Here is a 16,498-nt window from a genome sequence, read left to right on the forward strand (position 1 = left end):
AACTTTTTATTTTCTCCCTCTTTAGTCCTGGGAAATAAAAAAAGTTGAAATTAAAAAAATGCTCTTTTACTTCTGCTAAAGTGTGACTTACTCACCATTCATGACAAAAACATTCACTTTTCTAAAGTAAAACATACAACCTGAGTTTGCAGTTCCAAACAAAGTAATAACAACATATAATAAGCAGAATCTAAAACTAGCAATTCTGTAGTTTTGTGTAATGGATGATTTATAGAAGGCTTTATGCATGTCCTTTTTTATTTTTGTATTTTTGTATTCACAGAATCATAGAATGGTTCGGGTTGGAAGGGACCTTAAAGATCATCCACTTTCAACCGCCCTACCTGGGGCAGGGACACCTTCTGCTAGACCAGGCTGCTCAATGCCCCGTGCAGCATGGCCTGGAACACTTCCAGATGTAGGGAATCTTCTTCTCTGAGCAACCTGTGCCAGTGCCTTACCACTCTCACAGTGAAGCATTTCCTCCTTGTAGCTAATCTAAACCTACTCTCCTTCAGTTTAAAGCCATTCCCCCTTGTCCTATCAGTACCCCTTTTTCTATTCCTTAGATAAAAATAAACATATGATACATGAAGTTTGGACTTCTAGAAAAGGTGATTTAAGCCATCCAGGATAAGAAAAAGTATAACAGACAAAAAATTACAAAATTGCTCTAAACTAGAAATTATTCTGTACCACACTGAATTAAGCTGCAGATACAGCAATCATTTTGGATGTCTTTGGTGTAAACAGCTAAACCATGGGACCAGGCAGAATTAATCCATATGCAATATAAATGCCTTCATGTCTTCTAGAAAAACCTCTGTAATTGTCCCCTTGATCATCTGAAATATCTATTGTCACATTAACTGCCCCAAGCCCAAATGATATTTGTGCAAAGTGAGAGACCAATTGTCAGAAGCTTACTGGGGATTGATGGTTTATCCCACAGTTTAGTCCCTCAACCTATCCAGAGTAAATTCGATGTTTGCAGAATTGCAGCTGAGCCATACTGAGTGGAGCATTCATCTATCTTATGTGAAAAATGTTTAGCAAAAGGGAAATAAGTGACATTCAAGCAAGTGCATTCAGAAAGTGTTGACTGGCAGATATCAACATGGTCTCATTAGCAGAAAGAGAGATGAAATTCTTAGAGTAGACAATAATTTACAACAGTGAGGTTAACCCAGTAGGAAAAATGCACTGATAATTCAGCGTGAAAGTGTGCAAGCAGCACTGCATGATATCTTGTCTAAAGATAAGTTATATAGTGTGTGATTTCATCGGTACAGGTGCATGTCATCTCTGAAATAGCATTATCCAAAGTATTCAACTTTACAGTAAAGCAGAAAGGTTCAACACCCACAGCAGATACCTGAACACTAAGACACACTGACAGTGCTCATGCTACCCACAGGTATCAACTCACCACAACAGAGATGATACACTTTGGGTTGTCAACTTTCAGAATATCCTTGGCACATCTATGCTAATCCCAGCACTGAGTAAGAAAACAATTTCCTGGTTCTGGTCATTGTGTAAACACATGTATATAGACTGCTTTCCCAAAGAACAGAATGAACAGGAAAGAGAGTAATGGGAAAAATAAAATGAGAAACCGAAGTCAAGAGAGTGATGGCAAAATACACTGTATCCATCCCATGCTCTTTGAGAAAGGAAATAATCTGTACATAGTCAGGTATTTATAAAATTGGGAAAAAGAAGTGGGAGGAAAGGGCAGGGGAGGAGCAACTGTGGAGTGAAGCCAGATGAAAATTTAAGAGGAAGGAAAGACAGGAGTAAAAAGCCCATCGAGACAGAATGATGGGGGCAGTGGAAGATCACTGAGTGTTCAGAGGTCCATTTTCCAGCTTCTCCATTCCTGTTCCGGTAAGTTGGTAGTCACCTTTTCCAGGACCACAGAAGCAGACAGAAAGAATCACCAGGACTCAGCTAGGTCCAGTTGTTCCAGAATATGGATTTATTTAAACCTTTTTAGAACTGGAGAAGAGTTTGAAGATGCGTTCCAAGGGTATCCTGAGTTAAATAGACCAAATTGAAGTTGCTTTTGACAGCATTACTTTGCACCTAAGTTACAGTGACATTTGATTTATGTTTATTTTACAGATTTGAAAAAAGTGCATTCTAGTTAGGTAAAATGAAATGATCCCCATGTTTAGCACACACTTAATTTGCATTAGGCAGACACATTTGATAGTAATAAAAATTTTGAAATCATATTAAAATCCTGACAAGTGTTGGAAAATATTAACATACCTAGGGTGTGGAGTTTTTTTGTTTGAATAATTTCTTTGGTCTGCTTTAGGTTTGTGGATGAAGTGTACATAGTGATACATGGTGAAATGTATGTTCAGTCTTGTCACTTGACAAGTGGTGATCCCTTGGGGTAAACAGCAGGGTTTCTCAGTTGCAGGGAATCCCAGCTGTCTTTTGGGATTCCATCTGTGTACACATTTTTTCCCCCTTTTTTTTATGTTTGAAACATTTAAAGGCTTTGGTTTGACCACAGCCTCTTCAACTGTTACCAATATTTTTCTTCTCCTATCACCAAAAAAATAGTGGGAAGTAGATCCTTCTTTTCTTCATCACTAGTTTCATGGCCCATCACAAGTAACAATTTTTCTGTGCACATATACATTTGCTTGAACACTCCTCTGAAACCCTGGATCCCCAAAAAATTGTAAAGTAACTAAAACAATATGTCATGCTGTCTAAAGATTTAGGTGAAATTAACTGCATACATTATGTTGGTATCAGTTTTTCAAAGGTTTCTGGGTTTGGGGGTTTTTTTTCAACCACAAGGACTAAGGATTGCAAAATTTCTTCTGCATTTAGTTCAAGTTTCATAGTCTCACCTACAGGTATAGTGGAGGCTGTGAAAGCTGAAGTGCTGGTGCAATTGTAAGATTCCAGAGTGGGTGTTTACAGCTAGAAACTGTCATGCCTTTGCTTTAATTGGTGATGTTGTCATTGGCATGGAAGCACAGCACTGAAAACCTCCTGACATCTCCAGTGTTGTGTTAGTGGACAGGAGTTGCCTCTGCACGTCTAGCAAAGAAAGCTGTGGCACTGTGAAGTGCTGCCATGGGCCTTGACTGGCAGGTTTTCCAGAAAAACCCCTGAGATAAATATTCTTCCAAGACTGAATCCTCCTTGGAAAAAGATAAGAGTTTTCAGGGAAGCTACAGAAATTGAAAGACAGTCCAGCTGATTCCATACAAATCAACAACAAAATGTGGGTCTGTGTCTGGCCATTGGGCTGTTTGGATGGGATTGTCTTAGAGCTATATGAAATTGTAATCAGTTTCAAGGTAAAGAAATGCATTGGGACAGTCAGTGTGAGAGGTGATAAAATGGAGTTACCACTCTTAGTATTAAAAATATCTTAAATATTAACTAATATGGGATAGTCTGAGACGTATACAAATATCTGTTACTGCTCTGTCCAGAATGACCCTTACGAGCCCTTCCCAACTGAATTGATTTGATGAGCTTACAGAGTTTGTTGAGTTGAGTATGGTGATCATCAAAGGTGAACTCAACCTCTCAAGAGGGGATGTTCTGCAGCTTCAGCATGTCAACCCTGTGATGATCCAATTGAATTTAAATTGAATTTCAAACTAGAAACCTCGGTCAGTGTATTAACTGGTGTTTTGCTAGCCCAGACTCATATCTGATGGCACCTGAGATATATTTACAGCTCTTCTCCCAGTACACTCTTGGTTTTAATTGACTATATAAACTAACTCTGCCCAGCGGGCATTGGAACTTTCTCCAAGGGCATGAAGACATTCTGGTAATACTCTGTATCTTTCATGGGAATTCAGGCTCTTTGGAAGATTTAGAAAGAAAATCTGTTTGCAGGAACCAAAATACAGTAAGAAACAAAGCCTTTGAGTATCAATACATCTCCTTAAATAGTGTTGAACATTTATTGGAGCACTGTGCCTGGGACAGAATGGTCATGTCACAGTGACTTACTGAACATGAGCTCAGTAGCTCAGTAACTGTTGCTTCAGCACAGCTTCTTAAGAAACAGCTAACACTGACCAGGCATTTGACATCAGACTTTCATAGATTTCAAACAACTTGATCATGCCGTACTTTTCTTCAGCGTGGGGGTTTCCTCAAGTTTCTGCCAGGCCACACACATCATATGTTAGAAATCTTCACAGGGAAGAGCCCATCTAATGTTACTTGTCAGCACTGATTCCATTTAACAAGAGTGCAAAACTATTTTCAGCCTGCTGTGATGGCTATTTTTATCTCCATTAACCTCTTGACTGTATATAAACATTTATTGAGGGTTACCTCCCTTGTTTGTCCAGTTTCTTCAAAGGTTAGTGAGAAGTGGATGCCTGCCTGACCTCTTTTATCCTCATTAGCTAATTCTAATTGTTCCCTGAGAGATCACAGTTTTGACCCTTCTTGTCCTTGTCAAATTTATCTAGTTATGGCATGAAAACATTAGCAGAAATTGCATTTTTAGGGAAACATTGCTTGAGTGTAGAATCTACAGTTACCTAGTATAAAGCAGTCAACAAAACTGTGGGTCTCTAATGTGCCCTTGTTTAAAAAATGTGAGGTTATTACTGTATGGCCCCATCTTACTGACACCTGTTAGCAGATCCCTATGATTATACTTAGGCAGTAGGGAGAATGTTTTGTAAGCTTTTGAGTAATGTGTAGCCATTCTTTCAGAGGGAGAAATGAAATTACGTTTGGTTTTTGAAGTCTTATTTGTAAGAAACTGCAATATTGTTGCTCCTGTGTCAAGAAAGCTTTTTTGTGTGTGTGTGTAAAAAGGTACATTTCTTAAGCTAGAGGTATTCCTACTAGCACTTTAAAAAACAAAACAAAACAAAACAGTGTAAAGTAGGTAACACCTACCCCCACTGTTTTGGGAATGACCAAGTAAATTTTGCCGTATGACAAGTACATCTTATGAATTACAGGATGATTTTCATAGAAGTTTCTGACAGTCAGAGCATGAACATACTTTATTTCAAGTAGGATGATATCTCAAAGGTAAAGAGCTGTGAAGAATATGTTGCCCTGCCAAGACTTTCTTCGGTGTCAAGCCAAGGAAGCCCTTTTTCATGTTCCTCTGTGGTTCTCAGCTGTGGTTGTACAGTTGAGACAAAGGACCTGGCAGGTCTCAATTAGGTATCTCAAACAGACAGGTCCCAGCCTTTACAGGTTCTAACCAGTGCCTTAAATTCCACAGACACTTAGTGCAAATTAAAAAGCACTGGTGTAATGTGCTCAAAGCACGATATCCTGCTTTAGAAGCTGGTTGCCGCATTCTGCACCCGCTTCAGCTTTCAAATGGATTTAAAACGTAGCCTCAGGTATAGCGCATTGCAGTAGTCTAATCTTGAGGTGATAAAGGCATGACTGATTTAACCATAGCTTCTTTTTATCTTGGACTGGGGTCTTTTCATTTTAACCATTTTAAGGAAATGGCCTTTCCTGAATCAGCAGGCTTGCTTCAGTTCTTACTAAATAATAAAGCACAAGAGCAAGCCTCTCTCGGTGGTGAACACCTATGAACGTGTAAACCTCACAGGATGCCAGACCCCAAGAACTGCTGCTGTGGTCCTGACCTGCCTTACAGCTCACACTATACTAAGGTGCATCAAAGGGAAGCCACTGCTGGTATCCCTCAGTGGAGCTGCCAAGCTTTACAAGCAGCCGGGGTCTTGTGAAGTTTTGCTTTCATATTAAAATAAGTTTATTTACATATCTGTGCGGCATGGGAGCAGAGCTATGGGAGAATGGGAAATTCTTTTGAGGTGTTCACCAGTTCTTCTGGGCTAGCAGACCTCTGAGACGAAACATCCTGTTCCTCCTCCAGCCTATCTCTAGTGCTTAGAGACCACTTACAGCTGCAGAGCTGATTACAAATTTAACTGCCAAGCCGACCTGGAAGCTAATTTAGTGATAACCATGGAGTTCTTTAAGTTCCAAAAAAGCCCTGTAAATGGGGAACAGTAAAGCAGACACACATGCTGACTACCTGCTGCTGCTGCTGCTGCTGCTACTTCACCTCAGAAGGGATGAGGCCTAGGCCCCTCTCCTTGTCTGGAGGAAACTGGGGTGGTGGCCTGGGACTAAGCCTACCGCTTACTAAAGGAGAAATTAATCTCCATGAGAAAGTCAAACGGTATCTCTGTATCTCATTCTTCCTCAGCAGTATGTGGCTAAGTATAATCCTTTCCCAGGACATATTATTTGTCCTGTCTATGTAGATAAACTATTGCCCAGCACAAGAAGATCCTGATATTATTTGAGGCTTTTTGATACCACCTTAATGCAGATAATACCCTTAGAGATGGAAGAGACACAATGAAATGTCAGACGTCTGGAAAGAAGTAAACCAGAAATAGGAATTAAATCTTGTGAAAATTAAATAGATTATCCTTTCTGCACTTAAAAGATAGAATTTTGGTTTGTTCTGTTTTTTAACTTGTCCTCCAACTTAGGAAAAAAAATACTTCTTTGAATGTCTTAATCATTTTCGGTGTACTTGGAAAAGTCTTCTAGCTGGATAATATTTCACTGTCTTTTGATCATACTTGGAATTACCAGAGATTGAAAGCACATATAAGCACAAAAACATATTAAAGGCTTGGCTGAAATGGCGCTTGGAGAAATGCAGCAAGTATTGGAGTGTGTCCTGATCCTCCTCTTCATTATTGCTATGCAGCCATAGTTGCTAACATTCTTGCTACAGTTTGTATTCAATTTGGGTAGGATTCTCAGCTATGGGAAGAATAGCCAGTTTTCATTGTTTCCATGGCAGCCTTAGCACTGTTTTGGTGTAAATTACAGTGAAGTTCAGACTTTCCTATGATAGAAGATAGAGATGATACTTTGATTACCTTTCATGTCATCTGCTGCAGCTCTTTTTCAGTCCTTGCCTAGTTCAAGTCATTATTTTCTATATAACCCCTATGTATATACTTTCCATTGATTTCATAACTGATAATATCAGGCTTCTTGATAATTTACATAGAAACTTAACCAAATTTTAAAAAATAAAATTGTTTTGTTTACTGGTCAATTATTAATTAGAATTTAAATTCAAAATGCAAGTGCATGCGGTTGGGTTGACTCTTGTAATACTTCATATAAGCAAAACATACTTTCTGCAACTTCCCATAGAGAAAGTCTTACTAGGAGTTGAGACACTGCATGTCTCTGGTTTCAGTATTTTCTCACTAGGTAGTTACATTTTTGCTAGATGTTACATTCCTTTTTCCTAATTTCATTCATAATTTCTATCTGTTTTTTCCCATACTCAAGGAATATGAATAATGTCATGGAGTTCATATAAAAATGTGACTTATGCACAAGCATTTGTATGAAAAATGTAAAATCTAAAATTAAAATTAAGTAAGAAGTAGTGTATTGGATAAAATAGTATTGGAGTCTAAACAGACAAAAACCCCACAAAAATATGAAGGCCTGTAACATTTGATGTCTGTCTTTATTTATCATTATTGTTAAAATATTAATATAATTATAGTAAATATATATTCTTTAAGATTATTAATCTTACATAACTAAAATATTTTAAGCAGTATCTTTTTTTCAATAAATATTTTCAGGTATATTTTGTGAATGTAATATGATCTGTGGTAAATGTTCATATTCTTCACTACATTTCTAGGATAGTTATCGATAATAAATGTGGGCAAAGCATTTGGAATGTCCATGTAAATATGATTTTCTGTATCTTAAGTTTTTTTTATCTTGGTCAGTCATACAGCATATCACCATAAAAAATAGGTTAAGACAACTAGAGAATTATTGTTGGAATATAAAAATAATTAAATTCTCTTACAAAATGTTGGAATGTCTTGGACAGAATTATATCTCAGAAAAAAAGAATTAAAAACTACATTGTGACTTTTGTACTTTGTACTTCTGTTGTGGTTTCATTCTTGATACAGAGAAGAAGTGTCTGTGATAGAAGTCTAACTGCCGCACACTGACAAACTCAGAATTTTGTCGTTTGATTAGTAAAAGGAGTTAAGTGTTAATAAATTTGAGGCCTCTGCCTTATCTCCTCAAATACCAAATTCTCTAAATACAGAATCTGAAATACAGACAGGAGATGGCAAATTGCCTGCATGCCTTTCAGGTGTGATGATGTCCTGCTTTACTTTTGAGTTTTTGAATGTATTAATACAACTTGTTTTGCAGTCTTTTTGCAGTGAATCATTAGCATTATTATTATTTCAGACATAGTAAAATCACACATCAACACATAGCGAAAGGGGAAAAATTCCCTTATCCATTCTGAACAATTTCCTATGATAATACAAATGTTACCCAGGACAGATCTTTGAAATGAATACCGATTCTTTAAATTCTTTCCTGTCTGTTTCAGGAAATAGGGAGATCCCACTGATAATGAAGTACAATGTGTCTAAAGTTCACTTCTGAACACTTGGCTCTTTGCTTTGAAAGTCATCTGCATTCCCTTTATAATTCTCAGCCACCAGAGATCTGCCTAATCTTGGAGATCTGATCCAATATCATTCGGAAAAATCCTTGATAATAGTTTCGCCATTCAATCAATGAAAGAACTAAAGCTTCCTGCTTGTGTCTTCTTTAAAAAAAATCCTGAGGCAGGGGAATAAGTCTTTGGCTTATGGGTTTGGAGATTTTGTTGTTTGCAAATAAAATGATTATTACCATTATTATTCAAGTTCTTAATCAAGGCGAACAAATGGCATCTGTTTGTTATCATCCTTCCTACAGAAGACAAAGGCTTCAGTCCCTATGGTACTGACTGCTGGCCCCAAGTGGCTGCTGGATGTGACTTGGCAAGGAGTAGAAGACAACAAAAACAACTGCATTGTGTACAGCAAAGGTAAACACAAACCGATTTTTTTCTTTACTTTCTTGCGTAAGCTACTGAGATAAACATATACCTGTTGCATACTAGGAAAATTAATGCTATGTCTGCCCTTAATGTCAGTTTTTGTTCCCATTTTTTTCCCATGTTCTGGTTTTGCCTTTTTTTTTTCCTTCTAGTGATATAAAAACCCCAGAGGGTGCCTGTAGTTTATTAAATACTTTATAAACACTGAAGGACATCAGCTGACATAAAATGTACCATCCATTTCTCTCTGAGAACAGTACTCTGGGAAACACTGGTAAAATCTCTACACTTTGAATAGGTGAATTCCTTTTGACATTTTATTGGGCATACTGGATATCATTTCTCTATGCTGCATTACGTTGTAGACTACTAACTGAAATCCAGTTTTATATGGAGAATGAGAACTTGATTAGACTACGAAAAGACTTTGTGTCAACATGGTAACATAAGATAAATGGAACTGGATTTCAGGGTTGTCACGTCTGACATTCCAGTCTCTGCGTACTGGCATGATGTGATGATGCTTGTGTATTGGCTCGTGGCAATGGGTATCACTTCTGTCTGCCATGGATTTTCAGATTTGTTCTTACAAGGCTGCCCACCAAGCATGCTTTATCTAACCCACCACATCTAACAGCTCCTTTGGTTCAAGGTGCTCAGGCTTTTGCCTTGCATCTCGAACCAACACAACCAACAACCATCTCGAGCCTTGGGTTCGGTCCATAGCACCATGGACTATGCACACTATTCGGTCAGTTGCTGTGAAAGCTTTCTAAATGCAGCTACAGAATCATCACTATGTGTTTTTAAAAAAGTTAAACAAAACACCACTTGAATAAATGGAATAAAAATAACGTAGTGTAGCTGTGTTCGGCGTTCACCCAACAGATCAGGTTGCAAAACGGTGACTTTTCTTCCTTTTATTTCTATCACCAATCTCAGCACTTTGTGAATACTTTAGAACATGCACTGTTCTTGTTTAATTTCTTTTAGGTTTTATTTCTAACCTAACAGACCTACTGAGATCAAAGATTTGTTTGCTGAGGCAACCTAGTGACCATTTCAGCATACAAGCATCCAGGCAAATAAGCACCCATATCAATATATTAACATACAAAACACTAATCATAACATCAAAGACTCCTAAAAACTTACTAGAAACAATTACAACTTGTTCCTATAATCATTGCAATTTATACACTTATAAGAGGATTGCTTTTAAATTGCCACAAGCCTTTGAAAGTTGAAACGCTGAAAACAGGGAATTTGCATGTTAAAAATGAGTTGCACACCAGGGTCTTATAAATTCTTTCTATTATAATTACAAAATGTCAACACATTCATTCTACAACCTAAAACACCTGCAGTACTAGAGAACTGGGCTCAGATCTAAAAAGGGTTGAGTTGCCCTTCCTTCACAGCTTGCTGATTGCAGCCCAAGTGGAAGAAGCAGCAAAGTGCTCTGAGTAGCAAACACAGTGAAGCTTTTTGCATGAATCCAGAGCTTCAGTTTACTGTTCGTAATATTGAATACACACAGGCAAACTTTTCTGCAAAAACTTTTTAATGTAATGGGAAACTACTTTCACTCCAAAACATAGCTCCTGCAAATTCCCATAGGATGATGTCTTATCAAGTATTACATTCTTTCTGTAATTATATTAATACTTAGCACATATTTACCAGTTGGACTTTTCATCTTCAAAGTATTTTACAAACGTTATCTAATTCATTAGACAGTCTCAGTGCAGTCTGATTTAGTCTACTGAAATACCATTTATTTTTTTTTCAAATAGTAAGAACTTGCTTAAGTTTGATGCAATCTGATTAGCCCAAAATATTAGTATTTTCATTCAAAGGTGATGGATTTTGTTTCACTGATTATGCCAGTTATTTTGGTACTTGGTTAACAAGGTATGGTGAGACAGTTGAATAGTATTCAAGGTGAATTCTATTGTCTCTACCACAGATGCATATTATAACTAAGGTTGAGGATAAATTTGAGGATAAATACGTGTTAAAAAACTGCTACTTCACTAAAATAATGCAGGAAGGAAGTTGTAGCTGTGCTTTGCTTCCACTGCATTCTGTTCCTCTCTTTGAACTCTGAGGTGGCTGCTCTGTCGGTCATTAAGCACCTACCCTTGCCTTGAGCTCCACTGGGATTTTTGTACTAGAAAGATTAATTGGCTCGGATCACAAAACAATGTCAAATAGAAGATGGTAAAATAAATAAATAGAATAATGTTTCTTCCTTCAATTTGTATCTCATCATTCCAGATTACATTGGTTTGATTTGTGTTAGCTTTCTGTCTCCTACAGTGCCATTACTTCTAATGAAACGGTGTCAGCTGGCATGTAGCTGTAATTCGATGTTATGTTGTAGTTGCATGTGTATAATTTGGTTAGTTTGCTTAGCAATACGTTGTTATTTCTGAAAGCAATTAGCTGAACAAATGTGTGGAATTATCCATGTAGCAGATTTGGTCACCTGGGAGCTGTTTTCCATACAAAACTCAAGATGAGATGAGTGGAGTAAATTGGCACATTTCTAAGAGGAAGATAAGTTTAGAATTGGCTAACAGTACATGGTACTGGTTGATCAGTTGCTGACTCAGAAGCACATGCCATATTTCCTTTTAGCTCATTACAGAGATATCTTTGAGAGCAGAATTTTCCCCAGATCCTTCAGGAGAACATAGGAATGTCAGTCTGATTTCCAATTCACTAGAGGCTGTGGAGCACTGTAGTCACCCACATATTGCACACAGAATAATCACAAGGACAGGAACCTAGAATGTATGTTCTATTGAAAGAGAATTTGAGCTGGCTGGCCCTATTTGCCTTCAATGCTCTCCATAAAATATTTTCCCTAGGCAAGCAAACAAAGCGTATGTGTGCATATCTATGTGCGCATATATCTATATACCGATAAATTTATATATATATATCTCTGATGTACACATATAGGATTATATATCTAAGTTATTACAATGCAATCACAAGTCATCTTCTGTACAAACCTTTAAATAAAGAAACCAGTTATTTAAAATCACACATCAGAGTACTTTCAAAGTGGATAGCTATGAAGTAAATACTCAGTATTTGAAATAAGTGCTATTCTAATTATTCAGTTTAGTCTAGGATACTACCTGTATTTTTTATAATTACATTTCCCCAATACTAGGACAAGTTAGAAAAGAGAAAAACATTTCAATAGTGATAGTTAATTATTGTTCCATTTTACAAATTCAGATACAAGCTGGCTACTCATGGCACATGCCATTATTCCACTCCATTTTCTTGAAACTTTTACAACTGTAGTTGCATTCAAAAGAAATGCTCTTTTTGTTTTTATATTTATCATAAACTTCCCTTGTGTTTCAAAGTGGACTTTCAAAAAGTCTATTCAATAATCTGAGATATGTCTTAGAAACTGAGATTTGAGAGACAGATTTTATGCATTACAGCTTATTTAGAAATATATGTTCTTTTCAAAAAAAAGCTTCAGCATAATTCAAGCAAGTTACAGTGGTAAGAGGTATTAATGCATGAACTGTATGGTCATTGCCACATAGTGTACTTGAGAAACATTTTTGGCTAACAGAGCTGTGCACCAGACCTGGAAAATCTCTAAGACCACGGGTGAGAGTCTCCCCATAAGCTAGGAGGGGGCTGGGATATTTATTTACTGAAAATCTTTCACTGGAACTGCAAGGATTTTAAAAAATAAATTATGACTGACCAGAATAGAAACAGTATAAAAACCACAGTTGCACAGACTAAAAGCCATGCTCATGTAACAGACATTTTTCTAGATATTACTTAAGCCATTTATGTGAAATGTATGGGTACCGTATGTTTAGTGGCATTGTTAAAACAGGGTGTCTGTACAAATATTTAGCTGTGGGAATTATAAAATCATAAGGCGATTAAGTTAGCTAGTTGTGAAATTCCAATATTGCTTTTTAAATGACTTCAGGATATAGGAGGTGCTAAGGTTATTATCTGTTATCAGGAATACAGCGGAATTGTACGACTGGATAATAACTAAACAACTGACACAATGTAAAATTACATTATCAGTGTGTTAAAACAAAATTGCGCCCTAAAGGAGTCTACATGCCAGCTCAGAGCTGCAGTGTAATTATGCTTAACTCTGATAATTAAAATACAACGGAGATCAACAGAATCATTTTCATTAAGAAAATTATTAATGATGGTGGTATAACAGTAATTGATTGCAGAGCACCACAGGATAACTCTGTGCAGGAAAGCCAACATGTGTAACGTGTGTCTGGGCCGGTCGGGTTGCGTTGCGTCCCACTGAGCATGCTGCCGGCCAGGTGGCAGCTGGGGGCACGTCTCCTGCTGCAAATCCTAATTTAGGAAACGACCGCTTTGCAGGCTGCCCCTTGGAGGGACAGGGATGGGTGCTGGTGCACAGGATGATGGGATGGGGTCGGGTATGGCTGCCAAAAAGGAGGTGGCTGCAGGCAGTGACTTGCACACTTCTTAAGCCAGCCATCGTCTCAGTTTGTGTGAGGCAGTGTTTGGTTTTGCATTTCCATTAGTGATTTACTGATGTTATTTCCTCCTCTGCCTGGCCTCACTGAGTAGTTTATGCCCTTCGTTATTTCTGAGAGGATGCGGGAGGAGAAAAAACCCATCCTTGCCCCAGTGCGGTTCCACAGGCACTGCATGACATCTCCGTAAGTGATTCCACAGGACGCTCCCGTTAATTGTGCTGGTGGTGCGGACACATGATATCGAGAGCCATAAAAAGCCTCCATCTCCGTAAGTGAAATCTCAGTCGGTACCCACTGAGCAACTGTAACAAAGTTCTTGCTAGGAAGGATATTGCCTAAGGGTGAGATCCGAGAATTGTCATTTTCTTTTGGTGAACGAAAACAGGGAATGGGGGGAGGGAATTTCTGGGGAGTGCTGCTCCACACAGCTAAGGGATGGGTGCTTGCTCAAACAGACTCAGCTTTTGAAAGCTGCCCAAAAGAGTCTATTCTCCAATCACAGTAGAGAGGAAGCCTGCTAGGGTGGATTTACAGAATGATATCAGTTGAAATGACAGCTGCCCACACCGAAACTGTGTCATGTAGCTAATTTATAAATGGAAGCTTGAGGAAATGCAGCACAGAGGAGAGGGCAGGTCAGAAGTCAGGACTAGAGGCAGAGGGCTTTGCTCGACCCTTCTGGGGCTTCCCCTGGCTACTGAGCCCCATAATTCACATAAAATAAGTCAGCAAATGCATAACTGGTTACTTACTTCACTGGTACTGGGGTGGCTTATTTAGCTAGTGTGTGTGCCATATACTGAAAATACAAACATTGTAAAAGGGTTGCATGAAACTACTAGTAAAGGTTGAAGGCAATTTTTAATTAATTTTGCTAATTTAAAGTAAACATTCTAATTTTTAACATAGAGGAAAAGTCAATTGTTGCAACAGAGGGGTACTTAAATTCTTCTTTGGTGACAGAGAATTATTTTTCTTGATTGTTCTGTGAGATCTTTGATATGATGTTTTCCCCAGCAAAAGAGTTTTCAGCTAGCAAATACTTTTCTTCCCTCTGCAGCTTCAGGCAATGTAATGGTACATTGCACCACAGACATACAGCATCAGGGACCCTAATGAGACAGAGGTCAAACATCGTAAGAAGTTTAAACACTGCTACATTAGAATATGAGTATAATTTGGTTTGGGTCAGAGAACAAGTTGTTTAGTAGGCCAAAGGTTAACTTGGGCCATATATTTTAGATTGCAAGGGGCTTTTTTCCACGTACTATTAAAAGCAAATGGAGTAAATTTACTAAGTGTGTTCCACACGGACAGTCAGAAAACTGCAGTATCTGCTGTCCTACTGGATGCCTTCATTATCTATACAATGTGCTGAAGCATTCAGTGGTGCTAAAGGTTTTTGTTCTTTCTTTGTATCCAGTGACAAAAAAAATCTGAGTTTTTAACAGAATACATGTGACACCCTAATATCAAAGGTCTATGGAAGAGCTTGTTTTGGATTTCTTTTTACACAATACTGAAAAATTGCAAAGTATGTCTCAAGAGAGGTATAATTACATGCGTAATGCTTACCTAGAATAATGTATCTGCATTTACAGTCATTGGAAGAAAATGTTGTGGATACAGACATAAGGGCATGATTGGTAAGCAAGTAGACTTCAGGCTCCCTCTTTGGTTTTGTAGGGACGTTGATCAAATGGCATTGTTGTGAGTGAAACCATTGCAAATTAGTCCTGATGGTGTGCTTGCTGGACACGGAAGGAGAAAATATTTTGCCTCCATCACTAGTGGTTCCTATGTCTTGTTGATAGCAGTCACAGTATTGAGTACTTAATTCAGACACTATTCAGCTTCAAAGAACTCACAGAGCAGAACTGTACTTTTCCTTATTTTAATTTTTTACCTTTGTAAATAGATCCAGTGGGGGATTTTCTGCTTTAGGGAGTTAGAGGTTAGGGCCTTGTATATTGTCTTAGTTATCAACAATAAGAAGGTTATTTTATGCGTCTTTATGAATATGCTTATAATAGCACACAGTATATTATTACATGCCCTTTAAATTCTAAGCATATAGATAATAAAGGGAAGATGACAAGAAATACAGGAGTACAACTAAATTTCCACTTCTAATATGAAAATGCTTTTGTTCATTATTAGTGCATTTCATTTACATAGCAGCCAAATGGTATGGTTTGTTCTCATATGTATATTGATTCGGGTCTTTTTTCTTATGTTGTTATCACTTATTATGTAGTGTATTTCATAGTTTGAAATTGGAATTATTTTTCATTTGAGGAGACAAGGAAATAGGCAGAATACTGACATGATTTGCACAGAATTATGTATTTTAGACTGAAGCTATAGAAAGCTGTAAACTGAGTCCAAAACTCGCCTATAGAGCATGTTCAGGATGAAAAAGCAGCCCAGTCTGCACTTCACACTGTGACCATATGAAAAGAAATATTGCTTCATACATTGAGACCACTGGCAACAATAAATGCAAACAGAATGTAGAGATTTTTTTTTTCAATGTATGTATTTTTCTAAGTCAATTGCAGCAGAATCAGTCATTTAGAATTTTTTTAAGAAAAATTTTGTCATTATTTTCAGGATATGATACATAGGCTGAATGTGTTTTATTTTTAATTAATTTTTTTTTTCCATTATGCTGAGTAACTGTTGAGGATTGCAACAACCTTGTGACCCCTGGGGCTCACGGTACCATTACCTCTGTCATCTTCCCTACAAAGCAAGAGGGAAGAAAAAAAGCCCCCAAATTTGCTGAGCCACACATTTCAAGTTGTCGACAGCCCCATCCACAAGAAAACAGAAGAAAATATATATGCACTCTGTCCTGTCAAAAGGCTTTCACCTTATCTTGAGAGACTGTCAGGGCAGGAACATCATGGAATGGACAGGAGTCTATTAAATTAATAAGCTGCTGGATGGTGTCTGGAGAGTTATGATGCTCCATAAATCCAGTTTGATCATGGTGGACAAGGTTTAAATCTGCAGCCTCCTAATACACATCCAGGTCCTGGATTGGATT

At 37.7% G+C, this 16,498-nt stretch overlaps 1 protein-coding gene across 2 annotated transcripts in view; it reads left to right on the forward strand.

The window, feature by feature from the left end:
- Nucleotides 1-16,498, forward strand: part of ZFPM2 (zinc finger protein, FOG family member 2) — a gene marked incomplete at both ends in the record, with an annotated part of 303,859 nt that overhangs the window by 185,295 nt on the left and 102,066 nt on the right. For both annotated transcript variants that reach the window (XM_082293303.1, XM_082293304.1), the window contains one exon: nucleotides 8,794-8,905. In XM_082293303.1, coding sequence (XP_082149429.1) covers nucleotides 8,794-8,905 — 112 coding nt within the window. The remainder of the gene's footprint in view (nucleotides 1-8,793; nucleotides 8,906-16,498) is intronic.

This window comes from Coloeus monedula, assembly GCF_965178545.1.
Source record: "Coloeus monedula genome assembly, chromosome: 1".
Classification (NCBI taxonomy): Eukaryota; Metazoa; Chordata; class Aves; order Passeriformes; family Corvidae; genus Coloeus; species Coloeus monedula.